At 33.3% G+C, this 17,314-nt stretch overlaps 1 protein-coding gene across 1 annotated transcript; it reads left to right on the top strand.

The window, feature by feature from the left end:
- Positions 1-1,287: 1,287 nt before the first annotated feature.
- On the top strand, positions 1,288-7,945 carry LOC107843951 (ricin B-like lectin EULS3). Its single transcript, XM_016688400.2, has 4 exons — positions 1,288-2,722; positions 3,192-3,314; positions 6,628-6,862; positions 7,705-7,945. Coding segments are annotated over exons 1-4 (933 nt in total). The 5' UTR covers positions 1,288-2,149; the 3' UTR covers positions 7,707-7,945.
- The last annotated feature ends 9,369 nt before the right edge of the window (positions 7,946-17,314 follow it).

The following is a 17,314-nucleotide window of genomic DNA, read 5'->3' as shown; positions in this document are numbered from 1 at the left end:
AAAAATAAGAATAGAAAGACTAAATTATAATATATTTGCAGGAGTTAGTAAAAATTCAATAGATACACAAAGAGATGAAAAATACTGAATTGACTAATTATCCATGTAAGCGCGCTTAATAACACGCGCTGATAATGTGATGAAACGTGAGAAAAAAAGGCCTGATTGAATCAAAATTTGGGTGAGTTAGGAGCCTGATAGGTACATGTCTTAGTTTAGGGGTCTAAGTAAACTTAAGCCGCAAATGTTCACTTACACATATCTTTGAGGGAGTTCTACTACCCTTGAACTTATTAAAAAATAAAATTAATTCCACCTCAAAATGCTATAATCAAATTTAAACTAAATGGTGAAATACACACCTATCCAAACACATATCTAATTTTTCTTTTTCTTTTTGCTCTTTTCCTTCTTCTCTTTTTTCTTTTTACAATATCGTCATCACTTTTCCATCCTAAAGAAACAATCACAGAATTTCTTTTACATGTATAATGCTTATATATAACTTGGATCCCGTAAGAATACATGAGTAGCTACCATAAATACAAAGCACTGAAGGTAACTTGTTTGTGCTAATTAATTGATTTTTTATATTATTAAATTAGACAATCTTTTTTTTTTACGCACTATATATATTTTCTTTTTTTAAAAAGAAATCTTTCATAGATAGGAGAGAGGAGACAAAATTAGAAAAAAAATAATTAAGAATTGTAGGAATTGAAGAGAAAGATGATGCTTGTCGTTAAAATTTCAATTATCGAGTATTATTTTTTATGGTATTATTATAAAAATATATTTATATTAGATAAGAAATAAAATTAATGAAAAACTAAAAGTAGTAGTTGTCGGAGTGAGAGAAGAAAATGATGATGACAGTAGTAGTAGGGATGATCGCGGAGGAGAATGATGATTATAGCAAAATGACATAGTCAAAAAAAGTAATAATTAAATGAGAAAAAAAAAGTTTGTGGCTCAAAAAAAGTAATAATTAAATGAGAAAAAAAAAGTTTGTGGCTTCAGTGAAACATACTATCTTCTTTGCCGTCTTATTATTTCAGGATCAAATTAATTTCATTTTTCAGAAATTTATAGGGTAATAAAGATAAACTGTATAATTGAATTTTTTGTGAAATATTTCCACTTAATATGTTTAGGAGTAAATGACTCTTCAGTTGTCAATTGATAGCTTAACAACTAAATCACGGAACGCAACAACTATAAATGAGACATCTGTACGTATAGTGCAGAATATTTATATGTATTTTTCTGATTTTAAAAGTCCAATCAAGGTAGCTTAACAACTCAAACAATATCACATTCCTTAGAAGACTTTTTTTTTTGTCGCTGAGCATTCATATTTAGATTGAAGTTTAATTATGTTCTAATTTTGTGTTGTAGGGTCTATTTTAAAAGTATTAATTATTTTTTTTCAGTATTTAATACTTTATTTGAACTTGAAATTTTTTATTCATGATATTTTATCCATTTATTTTTATTTGTCGTTAATTTCTTAATTGAATTTTTATTTTTGTTTGTTAGTATTTTGATATATCAAGATAAAATAAGATAATTTTTTTTCTATTTTATCTTAACATTAATTGTTTATTTTTCATATTAATTTCAAGTAATATATGTATCTGTTAATATTAAACTAATATTTCTAATCATTTTGTATTGAAATGTTTCTTTCAAGTATGTTAGATCATGTTATTTTTTAAAAAATTAATTATTATATTATTTTTTGATAAAATATGGGGGAAATGTACCTCCTATTCCTATCCTTTTTTTTTTTATTTCATTCTTTATTCAATGTCTGTAAGCCTTATTAAATTTAAATTAACATTGAAAATTTTGATAAATGCTTCCTTACAATGATGATTTTACATTAAAGGAGACTCGAATTTAAAACCTCTAATTAAGGATGAAAGAGTAGTATCGTTCCACACAATTTTCTGGTTCCCACCCTACCCCTACCTTAACCCCACCTCCTTCTCCACACACCCACCGTACCCTCAATTTGTTTTTTTTTTTTTTCAAAATAATAAATTCTACCCACTCCCACTCTCCACACACCCCCACCTTAATCAACTTTATGTTTTATATAACATAGACTAACAAAAAAGATTGTGCTAAATTAATTTATCTTATCATGGAATATCCTTTTGGACACCATCACCACGGCCACCACCGTCGCGACGACGACCGTGAAGATGAATTCCCACCTCCCGGCCGTCGACCACCATCAGCCTATGATGAACCACCTCCCCCTCAAGTTAGCCACGTCTCTCATACTTCCCATGTAGGTGGACCACCACCCATGGAGTCCACTTATGGCCGGAGTAATTATCCTCCGCCACCGATGGAGGACAATTATGGACGGAGTAATTATCCGCCGCCACCGTCAATGGGGGAGAACTATGGTGGATCCTACAATCGTCCACCGCCGATGTCCGATTACTACGAAGGCCCACCACCACCACAACCACCACCACCTAGTTCCGGTTATTCCTCTGTTGAACACGTGTCTCATGAGAGTGAGAGTGTTGATCGTCATCGTTTTCAACCACACGTGCCTTCATTTTTCCATCATCAAACTTCAGATCCAGAGCTCATTGATAAACCTTCTTTTAGGGTTTATACTAAGGCTGATACTAATTACTCTCTCACTATCCGTGATGGAAAAGCCGTTCTTGCTCGTTTTGATCCATCAGATCCATTTCAAGTACGTTTCTCTTTTTTTGAGTTAATGGTCAAAACACGTCTCAAGTATTCCGATTTTTTGAGTTTCATAACTCAAATGATCATGTGTGCGAGTTTCTTAGCTGAATTATCATCAATTATTTATCAAAACACACTTTAATTGTTCACTTTTTCTACATGAACAATTCAGGTAAGAAAAGTGAACAATTCCAGTAGGAAGAGTAAACAATTGATAGTTGAAGTTGTTCACTTTTTCTAGCTGAGCAAATCAGATAGGAAAAGTCAACGATTTATTATTGAGGTGTGTTTTGCTAAATAGTTAAATAGACAGTTCATGTAGAAACTAAACTCGCGTAACTGATAGTTCAATTATGAAACACAAAAAAAAACAGAATATTTAGGTGTGTTTTGGACCATGAGCTCTTTATATATATATATTATAATTTTGTTGTTTGCTATGAATTTATGGTAATGGGTGGAAATTGTTACAGCACTGGTATAAAGATGAGAGGTACAGCACTAAAGTGAAGGATGAAGAGGGTTTTCCAAGCTTTGCTCTGGTTAATAAAGCTGCAGGACTGGCTCTGAAGCACTCTATTGGCGCTTCTCACCCTGTATGTTCCAATCCTTGGTTAACCATAAGCTCTGAAAGATAATTAAAAATATTTCTTACCGTTCTCTTTGGTTAGATACTGCTAGTTGTTTGTGCTTCATAGTTTGATGATATCCTCAATGATACCTATATAATGTTAAACTTCACAAAGGAATGAACCTTTGATAGTCAACCCATATCCTAGAAAGGAGATTATAGATTTCTACCTAATGCAAATGCTATGACTTGCAATGTTTTGGGTGTTTCAAGTAGTTTCCATTGTTGATATGGAGGTTTAATGGTGGAGTTGAGGTGGGCATGAAGAGACGAGACGAGGACTGTGAGTGTGTGAGGCGGAAAGAAAATCAGTTCCCAGACAATTGTTTGTGCACTGTATTGTGTATGTATAGCCGACTGCAGCTAATATCATCCATTTTTAGTTCCTAGGTCTATCCCCCGAGTGTTAGATTGTGGGATCTGCTTTTGTGTGAGACTTTCTCTGTATCAGTGTATGCTTCATAGTTCTCTATTTTCTGTGTGTGATTGTGCAGCGGACTTTTAACTTTTAGTCCAGGTGATTTCTACCTAATGCAAATGCTATGACTTGCAAATGATGCATGCTAGAAATTTTTCGCAGGGCTAGAAAAAACAGGGAAATGAATCTTCTGCAATTTAATGTTGACTATGAAGGATCATTTAAGTTATTTGAGGGCTCAGTTGAGTTCTTTAGAAGAAAAAAACAATTCCAGTATGGATTGTTTGGACATTATTGAGAGAGAAACATTGGAGTTTTTGAGGGGAAGTGTAACCCAATATATAAACTAAAGGGTTTTTGTTTGGTGGTGAGACTTGAATTCAGGATCTTGCCTTGCCTGCTTTAATACCATGTTGAATTGCACGACCATATTATCTAAAAGTTTTGGGTACCAGAAGGAGCATACGTTCATATACTAGTTATGTTAAGATCTGGAACTTGCACTTGTAGTTGGCAGATAAAGATTATAAGCTAATAAATTAAACAACTAAAAAGGGCAGCCCGGTGCACAATGCTTCCCAAGTTAGCAGGGTCTGGGGAAGGGCACCCAAGGGATGCGATGTAGGCAGCCTACCCTAATGCGAGCATAGCGGCTGCTTCCATGGATCGATCTCACATGCATTTATTAATAATTAATATTTGCTCTTTATAAAGGAAAAATAAGCAAATGATGATTATGTGTGCATTACTTTTATCTGAAGCAAGAGGTGGAGAAAAGTAAATGGCGCTATTGTCTATATAGTCTTTGGTATCTTTATAATATATGCTGCTCCAACACGAAAGAGACTCTTTTAGCAAGAGATCTAACTTATGCTTCATTTTGTTGGGGTTTGAATAATTCATTGGCCCCAGATTACTGATCCACTTAGATAACCGAGGGCAGCCTTATTAAAAAAAATGTTTGAGGGCCTATGTTGCTCGGACTCTTCAAAAACGTCGATGGGTGCGTGTCGGATCCTCCAAAAGTAATGCATATTTGGAGGATCCGACACGGGTGTGGCAGCATTTTTGGAGAGTTCGAGTAACATAAGTGAGGGCAGATGTGCAGCTGCTTTTGGGCTTATTTTTAGCACTTGGGGTTAAAAGTGTGAGCACAAAAAAATGGTTATTGCCTCCTATTTTTTGAAAAACCTCCTATAGACTAGACTCAGATCTTATCCATTCGTAGATGGAGCTTCAATAGCAATTAGATCTGGAGGGAAATTATGAGCAGTACGTTCATGCCCAACTTCCAGACCAAGGTTAGCATGGTTAATGATATCATGCCAGGCCAAGTATTGATTACATGACGTTGAAAGAATACTTTGAAGACTGATATGGAATAGCAAGTACAAGATATGTGAAATAGAGATTAGTGTTAGAAATTAACATGCACACATCTATGAGTTGGAATTTTTATGAACAGTGAAAAACAGTGACAATCTTTTCTAATTTGGATTTTCTGAATTTAATTTTTTTATGATCTTCTGATTTGGCGATAATCAAAACAAACCCAAAGGATTGATAGAACAAATTCTTGACATCCGCTCTGATATCATGATGAAAAAGCAGGATCGGAAACACGGATAAAATATGGATAACACCGAATCAAAGAAAAGCTAGAGACCCCCGATTAATTAGGACATTTGAACCAATTAGGCTATGAAGTTAAAATCTCTAAGACTTCAATAATGACAACCCGCAAGAGATCTCTGGCTCTTGAAAAAACCCCTGGAACAAGAAATTAAGCAGTTAAGATTCAGTACAAATCTCTCACCTACTAATGCTAGTTAACACTTAGAGAAAGCATCATTAAAATGATTATTACAAAGCAGTACCTTACCCCCCAAAAAAAGTTACAAAGCAGTACATAAACTCATAAATGCGCCGATAAAGGATAGGGATATAGAACAAGACTTCATGTTTTCCGGATTATAATCCATTCATCATGTCTAAAGAAAGAAGCGGGAATTTGTATTGTTTATAGTAGCTATGAGTATTACAAAACTAGTCAGCGCCTGATGGGACTATGGCTATCATGCAATGTTTGGCTCTTGCAAATCCTCCACTTTACTCTCTATTTTAGCCTATTGTGAGCCTTCATATCCTCTTGCCCCCCCCACAAACACACACACACACACACAAAAAAAAAAAAAAGAGAGGAAAATTTGTACACTGAAAAGAGAGTATGTATGAATAGCCAGTCTGGCATGGTGTAAGTAAAACAAGATAGTGTCCATATACTTTCTTAACCCAACTTGCATATACTTTCTTATGCAAGTTGCATTTTGTGCTTATTATAGGAGTCTTTGTCTATTTTTTTTCTTTATCGAAAAAGAAGACATGAAACTCCTATATTACAGATGAGAGAAGTCTTTGGTAGACCAAACATAGAAATAGACTGAGGCTATGGGTTAAGTTCTGTTAGAACAAGAGAAAAGGGACATGGTAGCCATGTTAAGTTTTAAGTTTTGAATGCATCAACTGCTATAAACCTCATAGTTGTTAATGGAAATTGGTGAACCGTGGGCATTGGTGGCTTGAGTTCATACAAGAAGTATTAGCATCTTAAACTTTGTTCCTTGTGATAGGAATTGCTATTATCCAGTTGCCTACACTAATGGCATACACGTGCTGCTATATGCAACTCTTCAACTAATATTTGCCTACCTTGCCTCCATGCACCTTTCTTTGCTGCAAATGCAGGAAAATGGATTTTACTCTGCCCAATGAACACAGTGTTGTTCAGGGGCGCTCTGTCTTACTAATATTACAGAAAGGAAGCGGTAGAAAGTTAATTCCTATTAAAATTCTTTTGCAGGTGCAGCTCGCCCCGTATGACCCCAGCGTTCTTGATGCATCAATCTTGTGGACAGAGAGCAGGGACGTGGGTGATGGTTATCGAGCAGTTAGGATGGTCAATAACATTAACCTCAATCTAGATGCATGGAATGCTGATAAAGAGCATGGAGGTGTCCGTGACGGGACCATTGTTGCTCTTTGGGAATGGTGGAAAGGAGACAACCGGAATCAACACTGGAAGATCGTTCCCTACTGTAAGTCTTGCAACATTGTAGTGCAAAAATTGGTTGTTCTGCTTGGAACCCCTAAAACCTGCACTCTCCCTCTTTCCTTGTCGTCAAGTGTATGTTCCATTTAAAATTCAATCATCCTCGCTCTTAAAGCCATTTATACTTTTTTTCGGGGTGTTAAGACGTTTTAACTAAAAAATGTCTGCACTCCTATTGTTTTTGACACTTAATTCATCAACATAGATCTCCCTCATAAAATTTGTTACTCCATTGCCTAGTGATTCAGTCCCAATCTGGTTTGGTTGATGAGCTATATGTCATTTAAGTGTATTTTAGGCTTAATACATGGACAAGCCCTTAAACTTGTAAGCAAATTTCATCAAGGCACTCAAACTAAGGTTTGTTCCAATTGATTACTTAAACATGTGATAAAATTATTCTATTAGACATTTCGGTATTTTGAATCTCTTTTTCTCATGTTCTCAAACGCCCATTACGTAGATAAGTTAAACACTTAAGACATGTCACCTCCTTTAATTATATGCATTTGCATCGATCGTAAAACCTCTCAATTGAGGTTGGTGTGTGTAGTTAAAAGAGATGACATATTTTATGTGGTTGACTAACTATTAGGACGTTTGAGAACGCACATAATTTTTCTTCTTCATATTTGATCCAAAAGTGTCTAGTAGTAGTAGGAAAGACGTTATTATGAGTTCAGGTGGTCAAATGGAAACGTACTTTAGTTTGAGTGTCTAAATGGATTTTCTCAATGGATTAAGCGTATATTTTTATTGTAGGTTTTGTATTTCCAAGTATTTATATTAATTAGTTTTCCTCTTTCGTCTAAAATAATTTAATTGCAGGATATCTTGGCGTGTGATGGTTGATTGAGTTCAAAAAAATGGAGTTGATGCTTGATATTTTTTCTGCTTCATGTGGCTTGTTATGTATGTTGTACTGTATTCTATCTCCCTCCAAAACAGTACAAGTAAAATGAAAATAAGGGGGGAAATGCTATGTATATTGTGGGAGATGTCATGGCTAGAGCGTGTGTAACTTGTATTTTTTGTTTGGTTGTTATACCAAATAAAAGCTTGTTGGTGAGTGCGGTCTTAATGTTTAAATACATGCCTATGTGATTGATAAATATGGTGATGAAATTAATTTTGTATATTTCAAGGCCCTTGACTGCTCAGAACCGTGCAAAACAAAACAACACCAAGAAAGAACATAATGGAGAAACAAAAAAGAAATATAGTAGAAGAAAACAGTAAAGTTAGGTTGCCTTCCATGAGCACTTGATTTGACATCCCTCTTTGCTTCCAGCTCGAGCAAGGCTTTCATCCTCAATGTTGCTTCAAGTTTTCGGTTGTGTGCAAATTTGAATTAGCCAAGAATCAAATTTTGCATATTGTATTTCGTGGCCTTCAATTTAGGCAAGAGGTAATGTACATTTTCTAGAATATAAGCACCATGCACTTCTTCCATTGAGTTTTCCATTGATTCGAAAGGATCAATTTCCTTTTCTCCATCTAAACACAGTGTTGAGTGTTGAGAAGTGTCTTGATGAGGTGTAATAAGTTGAAATACAAATTCATCAACGACATCCTCTTGACGTGCACCATTTTCACCTAAATTTATTTCATATTTGGAGTTGACTCCAGTATCAATTCTTCAACATCAACATCATCAAATACCTTTGGGCTAGAGTATCAACCCTTAGCTTCTCGACATTCAATTATTGACTACATTGAAAATTTAACATTTAGCTTCTTGACTAGAATATCAATTTCCTATAATAATCCATGATTTTCATAGATATCATCCATAATGTTAACTCAACATTGACTGCTTCGATTAATTGACTTGGCCTTCCAAATTGCAAAAAGTTTCATTTTGCCTTTGTATTTATAGATGTTATTTATTACCGTTTTTCAGTAGATGATTTACCATATTTTTAAGCCTTATTCAGATCAGTCTTAAATTTTCAGTTAACACCCTTCACTGTAATACTCCTATTAAAGCCGCATACCAAATTCAACCCCTCATAATAGGCTTTGGATGGGAAAGACAAATAAGCACAACCATAAAAGTGATCATCATGACGACCATATATGTCACACACATTCCGCACACAAGATTGAAGATGCGCACAGTAGGAATAACCATTATCTAGCCACGATGCCATTCTTATAGAAAAAAAGATGGGAGTATGTACAAATCTAAAAACTATTCAAACTAATTAACCCACCAATATTTACAAGCAATAACCATTAGTTTCCGACAATGACATTAAAATTTAATCATGTTCAAAATCCATCTTAAGAAAGATAAGCATCGTTACAAATACAATTTAATTTAAGAATGAAGTAGAATTCAACAGAGAACTAGATTTAGCTACAATTATTCAAGATTCTTACGAAAATAAGTTTAATCAACTTCTGGAGTTATAACATAATATATCTAAATTTTTGTATTAACTAATAGGGATAAATAACAAAATAATAACATTTAAATATCCTAGTGATTGATGACTTTATTTCAAGATTAAGTCTTAGGTGACTTTATTTCAAGAGTAAAAGGCTTAGGATGATGACTTCATCAAATGTTGGGACAAACTTTGTGTGTGCCAACTATAATCTTGCCGAACTAATCTCTATCAGTCATGAATTATATCTTTCCGGACCTAATTCTTTCAAAATTACTTCAGCTCTTTCATACTTCTGACGTCAACTCTGCATCTTGCTTGAAAATCTTAAGAATACAGCAAAAACGAAGATTTCATCTACAGTCAATTATGAAAAAAGGTTATCATCTTATGTCACGTTATTTTTTTTCTATCACAAATATTTTTCGATAAAATGTAGTAAATTTCTAGCGTCGGTATCTCAAATGAACCCTAACTAACCAATTAATCCACTTAGATCATGCCAAAACTTTGTTATCCCTAACATCCACTTCTAAATCTCAATGATTAATCTCCTACGGGTCGTTTTGTGTGCGGTATAAGCCATAAATAGTCCTGAGATAAAATGAAGAATTATATTATCTCATGTTTAATATGAGGTACTATTAGTTAGTACCAAAAATATTTATTTCACTGTTTACACCATAGTAATGAAATAAACTATTTCATATAAATAGTGAGATAACTAATCCTAAAGTAATTTGATTAATGCTTTAAATTGACAATGCTCAACTAAAACTTAGTCTCACAGTTTCTTCGAAAGTAATAAGATATGACGGAAGAATGACTTGATTAAAGCAAAATCACAAGTTCATCTAGCAAGTGATCCCATCACATCCTAGAAAGATCTAGCTACTTATACTAATATTTAAGAGCATGTCATATATTTTCATAATAAACAAGTGAAAAGTAAAATAAAAGAGATCGAAACTCTAGATTAAATTTTCGTCGCTTCCACTCCTTGCATTGTTCTTGCCTCGAAAAGTCGGCGTCCCCCTTCTTAGGTAAAAAATGACGCCTTCAAATCAATGGCCACCCTTCTAAAAAAAACTACTCCCTCTGTCCGTCCTGTTTTATATGGCGTCCATTTGATCGAACTCGAAATTTAAGAAATAAATAATAACTTTGTAAATTTTATAAAATTGTTCTTTTTAAAGTTTAGTTTTTAATTGTTACTAAAGATAAAATGAAAATGTCCATACCATTAAATAGTCATCAAATAAGGAAATATATCATTTTCTTTTAAGACGGACTAAAAAGAAAATGACGACACATGAAATGAAACGGAGGAGGAAGTATTAATTTATTTATATTTATACTGTGTACAAAGAACCCCCAGACCAAAATATTCTCAAAATAAGAAGACTTGAATTTTGCCAAAGCAAGCCTGGCACTATGCGGGCTGCATATCATAACCTCATCGTGAACGACCTGATCTCCAGCAACCAAATTTTCAGCCACTTCCTTCATTTCAAAACAGACGAGGCGCAAGCCGCGTCTCGCACTCTTTATTACTAGGTTTTCTTGCTTTTACGTGTTCAATTGGTCCTTGAAATTCAAACCTTGATTACTTTCTTGGACTTCTACTCACACTCAAAGCTCCAAAGGAGTAATTTTAGGTCAAAACACACATGAAAAAGATATTGATGGAGATTAAAAAGAAGTACTGATGTATCATAAGGAAGTGATGGCAGCAATCAGTGGTACGTGCAATGTCATACCACACCTGGAGAGCTAGAAACTGGAAGATTTTCCAATAAAAGACTATTAGAGCTACTGATGTTGCTAGACAGATTAAAGAAGAGCTGGTTCATAGGATAGAAATGTTAAATGCACAGAAGTATAGATTTTGTTAATAGGATCCTTTGCGTTTAAGTTTTTTGCTGTGTAGTTTTTGTAATTAGATGATGATCCGAGGCTCTTCCTACTTTAATTAAGATGATTAAAGAGGATGAGTACTCACTAGGTGTATTCTTTGATTGTTAATGGTACATTTACATGGTTACCTAAAAAAAACCATCATTTCTATATAAAGAAGTACATATAATGAAATAGTTATAATTGTAATCAAATGATGACAAACGAACAAATATTAGGACTAAATGTCCGCTAAATATATGCGTTTTTTTTGTTGAATATCAGAAGACTAGTCAAATTAATTCTCGATATGTAAAAAATTTCACAAAAATTGTAGTAGAGAGATTATATATAATATACACACCTAATAGCACAAAATGGTATATAGCTAAGTTTTATCACTGACCTGAATATTTAACTTGCCTATGATAAAAGGATCTATATCTCTCTATTTATATATATATACTAGTTTAACTGTAGGTGTCTCGTATGTGTAATTTTTTTATGGCTTAAGTCATCGCTAACTACTTAAACTTGTCCCGAATTTCACTTAAGCCCCTCAACTCAGGCTTGTACCTATCAGGCCCCTAACCCACGTGAAATTTGATCCACTCAGTCCTTTTTTTGTCATGCCTCATCAAATCTCATCCATGTGATATCAAGCGCGGCTGACGTGGAAAACTATTCCATTCAATATTTTTCATATGGATTAAATATTTTCACATTTTTTTTAAATAATGTTAAACCAATATTGGTATTTTGTTTACTTTCCTCAGATGGTTAAAGAAGAAAAAATTGTTGTTTAGAATGAGTTATAACTTCAATAGAGTCAGATGGAGATGATAACTTCAATGGAGAAGTAGATGGAGATGATAAATTTTAATCCAATTCCAACAAACAATCAATCAATTAATTTTCTCTCTAAGAATCTCTCTCGCTAGAAAATGGAGTCAACCGAAAAAGCGAAGAAGGATGCCGATGGAAGAAGCCGTGGTGGCCCAAAGAAGAAGCCCGTTCCTTGTTCTGTTAAGACTGGTTTTCCTTTTCCGTTTTGGCTTTCCGTTCTGCATTTTCCGTTCTGTTAAGCCGTGGTGCCGCCGTTCTTGAATACTTGGCTTCTGAAGTGTTGTTGGCTGGAAATCGGCGGATTTCAGAATCTGTTGATTGTGTCCTTTATGAAACTATTGATAGATCTTGCTTTTCTTTGTTAGAAAGAAAATGATGAGGGCTGTGTGAAGACGACGATGTTGGGGTGGGGGGTTGAAGACGATGAACTAGGGTGGGGGTGGGGGTGGGTGCTGTGAAGATGATGACCCAAGGAGGGCTGTAAAATTTGCAGATTCTTGCCTCAAGGGCTTAAGAGGAGATGTCGGTGTGGTGGCTTGCGCTTTTGTGACAACAATAACGGGAAGGGGTGGGGTGGAGGTGAGGGTTGATGACGAATTGGGGGAGGGTTGATGAAGACGACAGTGATGAAGAAACGATGAAAATGGAGGGGGGGGGGGGGGGGCTTGGGTGCTTTTCTTTTCTTTTTTTAAATTAAAAATTATATTAATAAAATAATTAAAGCATAATTTTTTTAATTAAAAAAAAGTAAAATATTATTTTTTTTCTCGGATTCATGTGCCCAAGGATTTTGTGGCTGATAGGTATCAATTTTAGCATTTGAGGTGCCTGATAGGTACAGGCCTTAGTTGGGGGGTCTAAGTGAATTTTCGAAAAAAATTTAGGTGCCTGGCGATGATTTAAGCCTTTTTTTATTATTTAAAATTAAGTGATTTTATCTATTCGAAGATTTTTAATGAAGTGCAATAAGTTCAAATTACTTCTCAAAGATCCTTCACACCAATATAATAATGTAACCATAACATATATTTTATCGTAAATACATATATATTTTACCATCAAAAGTTTCAAGTGGTTAATGGATCGTCACATTTGCGTTTGTCATGCAGTACCTCTTTTTTTTATTTCTTGAGATTAAGAGAGACACATCGATTTGAACGAGAAAAATGAGTCCATAGACCCTCCCAAGTCTTTAATTAAAAAAAAGGACAAGTGGGTCCCACAATGTCCCTAAGTTAAAAAAAAATAAAGTTGCTTGAACAACTGGGATAGTTGTTCGACAACTGCATTAGTTGTCTCAAATACTTCGCATAGTTGTCGAACAACTTCGCACAGTTGTCGAATAACTATCAAAGTTGTTCGACAACTTTGCAAAGTTGTTGGAACGAAAATATTTTAAAAAAAAAACTGAAATTTTTTTTGTCCCTTTCACCTAATTTTTAAAACTTGAAGGACCCTCACTTAATTAGGAAACTTGTTTGTCCCTTTTAATCCAAAGTTCCGATTTGAACCATATTTGTAGTATGATCATTTTTATTTACTTTTTCTATATTTAAAGTCTTTTCTTATTTTTAAAGTTAAATCTTTGATTATTTACTTAAAACTTAAAAAAATTTGGTACTTCTTATATTTTTCTTATTCTAACATTTTCATATATATATTTTTAGATTTTTCAAATCTTCTTAAAATCAGCTTTAATTGACTTAGAATTCTAAAACTAATGAAAAAAGTATTAGTTGTCATTAGTTTTGATGACTTCTAATAAGCAAAGGTTTTAGTGCAAAAATTAAATTAATTTTCAACTCTTAAATGTTAAGAAAATAGTGAAAAAACTATTTTGTCTAAAGAACATACTTTTAATGAATGACAAAAAGTTCAAATAATATTTCTAAGGTCCTTCGCACTTTTAATATATTATAGATAGATATAGATTTTTAGATTTTTCAAATCTTCTTAAAATCAAATTTAGTTGATTTATAATTCTTAAACTAACGGAAAAAGTATTAGTTGTCATTAATTTCGAGGACTTCTAATAAAAAAAAATTTATCATAAATATATTTAATTAAATTTCAACTCTTAAACTAATGAAAAATGTATTAGTTGTCATTAATTTTGATGACTTCTTATAAGCAAAGCTTTTACTACATAAATTAAATTAATTTTCAACTCTAAATATTAAAAAAATAGTGAAAAAATGATTTTGTCTAAAGAAGAGACTTTTAATGAAGGGCAAAAAGTTCAAATGATATTTCTAAGGCCTATCGCAATTTTAATATATTATAGATTTTTCAAATCTTCTCAAAATCAAATTTAGTTGATTTAGAATTCTTAAGCTAATAGAAAAAGTATTAGTTATTATTAATTATGATGAATTCTAATACGGAAAGGTTTTACCATAAATCTATTTAATTAATTTTCAACTCTTAAATATTAGAAAAAGATAGTAAAAAGAAGATTTTGTTTAAAATAAAGATCTGTAATGAATGCCAAAAAGTTTAAACGACATTTCTAAGGCCCATCACACTTTTAATATATTATAGATATAGATCATAGATTAAGAAAGAGAAAAGTCATCGTTTCCACATCTAACTATACACGAAAATCCTAGGACACACCCAAACTATCATATTAACCTATTACACATCTATAATATATAAAAGTGAAACTATTACCTTCCCGCAACACCCATACCCAAGTTTAATGAGTGGAGTTTACTCCACTCGCCCTGTGGTGATGCCACGTATTTAATTTATTTATTTTATTTAATTAATAAAACCTTAAATAAACCTAATCCGACCCAACTAATTTAACCCAATTCTAACCTGACCCAACCTAATTATTTCACCCTACCCGATCCATTCAGGTAGAATATAAATCGACAAAGTAAAAACCTAATCTGAAGAGCATCAATACGAACCAAAATTGAAACTTCATCTCTTTTTTTTCATTTTTTTTAGCAAATTTCAATCCGTAGAAGAGAAAAACACCTAATTTTTCTGTGTTTTTCATTGTTGACAATCAAAGAGTGTTTATCTCTTTTCATTTCAAGTTACGATTGTTACGAGTTGATTTCAACGGAGATGCTACGAGCTAAGGGTTATGATCGTTTATCTAGTAGATCTAGGATCTAGTAGAGTTGATTTCAATTAAAAGGTTAGCATTTTTTGTTCCTAAATATAGTAGATTTAGGATCTGTTTTCGTTCCTAAATTCGATCTAGGATTTTTTTTCATCTTTAATCTGTCTAAATTAATATGTTTTAGTTTATTTATATGCTCAATATGTAATAATATAACCAATGACATTTATAATTGTTTCATTTTACTTGTGATTTAAACTAGGATTTTTGAATTAGGAATTTTTTGTTGTCTTTAATTTATCTTCAAAATTAATGTGTTATAGTTTGTTTATATGCTTCAATGTGTAATAATATGAGCTGTGAGGTTTATAATTGTTCCATATTTTGAATTCTTACTTGTGATTTGAACTAGAATTTTTGAGTTAGGATTTTTTGTCATCTTTAATGTATGTTCAAAACTAATGTGTTATAGCTTATGTATATGGTTCAATATGTAATAATATGATTCGTGAGAATTGTAATTGTTGCATAAATACTATAATTTTTTGCTCATGTACTGTGAGACTTGTATCTTTATTGTGTTTTCATGGTCAATGATTTTAGGTTTTTAAAATGAGTTTTCAACCGATCACTTTGAGAATTTACCATGGTGAAGTTCTTAATAAGGATAAAGTGAAGGGAAGAAAGGAAAAAAATATGATGATAGATGAGTTACTGAATTTTTAGATGTTGATGTAGATAGGCTGTCTTATTTTGAATTTATGGATTATGTAAAGTGTTTAGGATATGATCCAGGACAATGCTTACTATGTGTTAGAATACCTAAGTGTTCTAGTTTAAGAGAAATTAGGTCAGACAAGGAAACAATTGAGATTTTAAAGAAATTGGATAATGAAAAAATTTTGGAAGCTTTTGTGTATCACATGGTTGCTGACCCTGAGTTGGCCGCACCTTTTTTGAAATATAAAAGTGATGGGGAAGGGTATGTGGAGGGAGAAAGTGGTGTGTCTTCTAATAAAGACACTGAAAATGATATTGGGAGTGTTGACAAGTCATCTAAAAATAGTGAAGATGCCCCTTCTTTTGTTCAACCTACTGCTCATAGTTCTTCTCCTCCTTTCGTCCAACCTACTGGTCATAGTTCTCCTCCTTCTCCTGTCCCTTCTCTTAATGCACATGTCCCTTCTCATGTGTCCCTTCTCTTATGTCATTTCTCCTGCTGCTCATGTCTCTTCTCCTATAGTTTTTGCTACTAGTCCTCATGTAGATCATGTTTTTTCTCTTATTGAACCTTCTAATGCTGCTCCTAGTAGTTCTACTGTTGCTCCTACTAGTTCTACTGCTGCACTTTCTGAATCTGTTGTAGATTCAGATGTAGAATCTATTGATAGAGGTGTAGAGATTAGGAGTGATGTGGATGAATATGTGGATGAAGAGTTAAGAGGTCTTAAAGAAGAAAAGAGAAAAAGAAAGAGAAGAAAGAGAGGAAAGAGACCAGTAATTCCTGAACGTGTTAAGTTAGGAATTAGAAAAAAGGGACCAGATACTGGTTATGATAAATCTGTAGGTGGTGATAGAAATAACTTAGAAGGTAAGTTTGCTGGTGATGAACCTTTTTACCCATCGAATGAAGCTGCCAGCTTTGAAACTGATTCAGAAGATGTAACTGATTCAGAAGATGAAGTTGAACAGGTTGAACATAGAGATAATACTAGAAAGAGGAAAAAAGTTAATAGAGTTGTATATAGTTTAGATTGTCAGAAAGTTGTATGGGAACTAGGACTAGTTTTTAAAAGTCTTAATGAATTTAGAGCTGTTGTTACTAAATATGTTGTTGCAAAACATGTTGCAATTGAAAAATGTGTTAATGAACCTACAAGGGTAAGGATTAAGTGTACAACTGGTTGTATATGGCTTCTTTATAATAGCATTGATTCTAGGTCCATGAACTTTGTTGTGAAGACCTACAATTCAGTTCATAAGTGTGATCCTACCAATAGAAATAGACTTTGTAATACCAAGTTCCTAGCCAGCCACTTCAATGAGAGGATAAAGGAACAACCAGATATTAGAATTTTTGAGTTTCAATTGCTTATTAAGAAGGAACTGGATTTACATGTTGGGAGAATGGTATGTAGAGATCCAGAAATAAGGTGATTGTAGAACTGATGGGTGATTATAATCTGGAATTTGAGAGGATTTTAGATTATAGTGATAAGTTGTT

This window comes from Capsicum annuum, chromosome 1, assembly GCF_002878395.1.
Source record: "Capsicum annuum cultivar UCD-10X-F1 chromosome 1, UCD10Xv1.1, whole genome shotgun sequence".
NCBI classification, from domain to species: domain Eukaryota; kingdom Viridiplantae; phylum Streptophyta; class Magnoliopsida; order Solanales; family Solanaceae; genus Capsicum; species Capsicum annuum.
The sequence above is the reverse complement of the archived record's forward strand: the minus strand, read 5'-3'. Positions and strand labels throughout refer to the sequence as shown.

Coding starts and splice junctions, on each gene's coding strand:
- LOC107843951 (XM_016688400.2), top strand. CDS start 2,150: ATGGAATATCCTTTTGGACACCATCACCACGGCCACCACCGTCGCGAC. Junction 2,723..3,191: donor ATCCATCAGATCCATTTCAA/GTACGTTTCTCT, acceptor AAATTGTTACAG/CACTGGTATAAAGATGAGAG. Junction 3,315..6,627: donor CTATTGGCGCTTCTCACCCT/GTATGTTCCAAT, acceptor ATTCTTTTGCAG/GTGCAGCTCGCCCCGTATGA.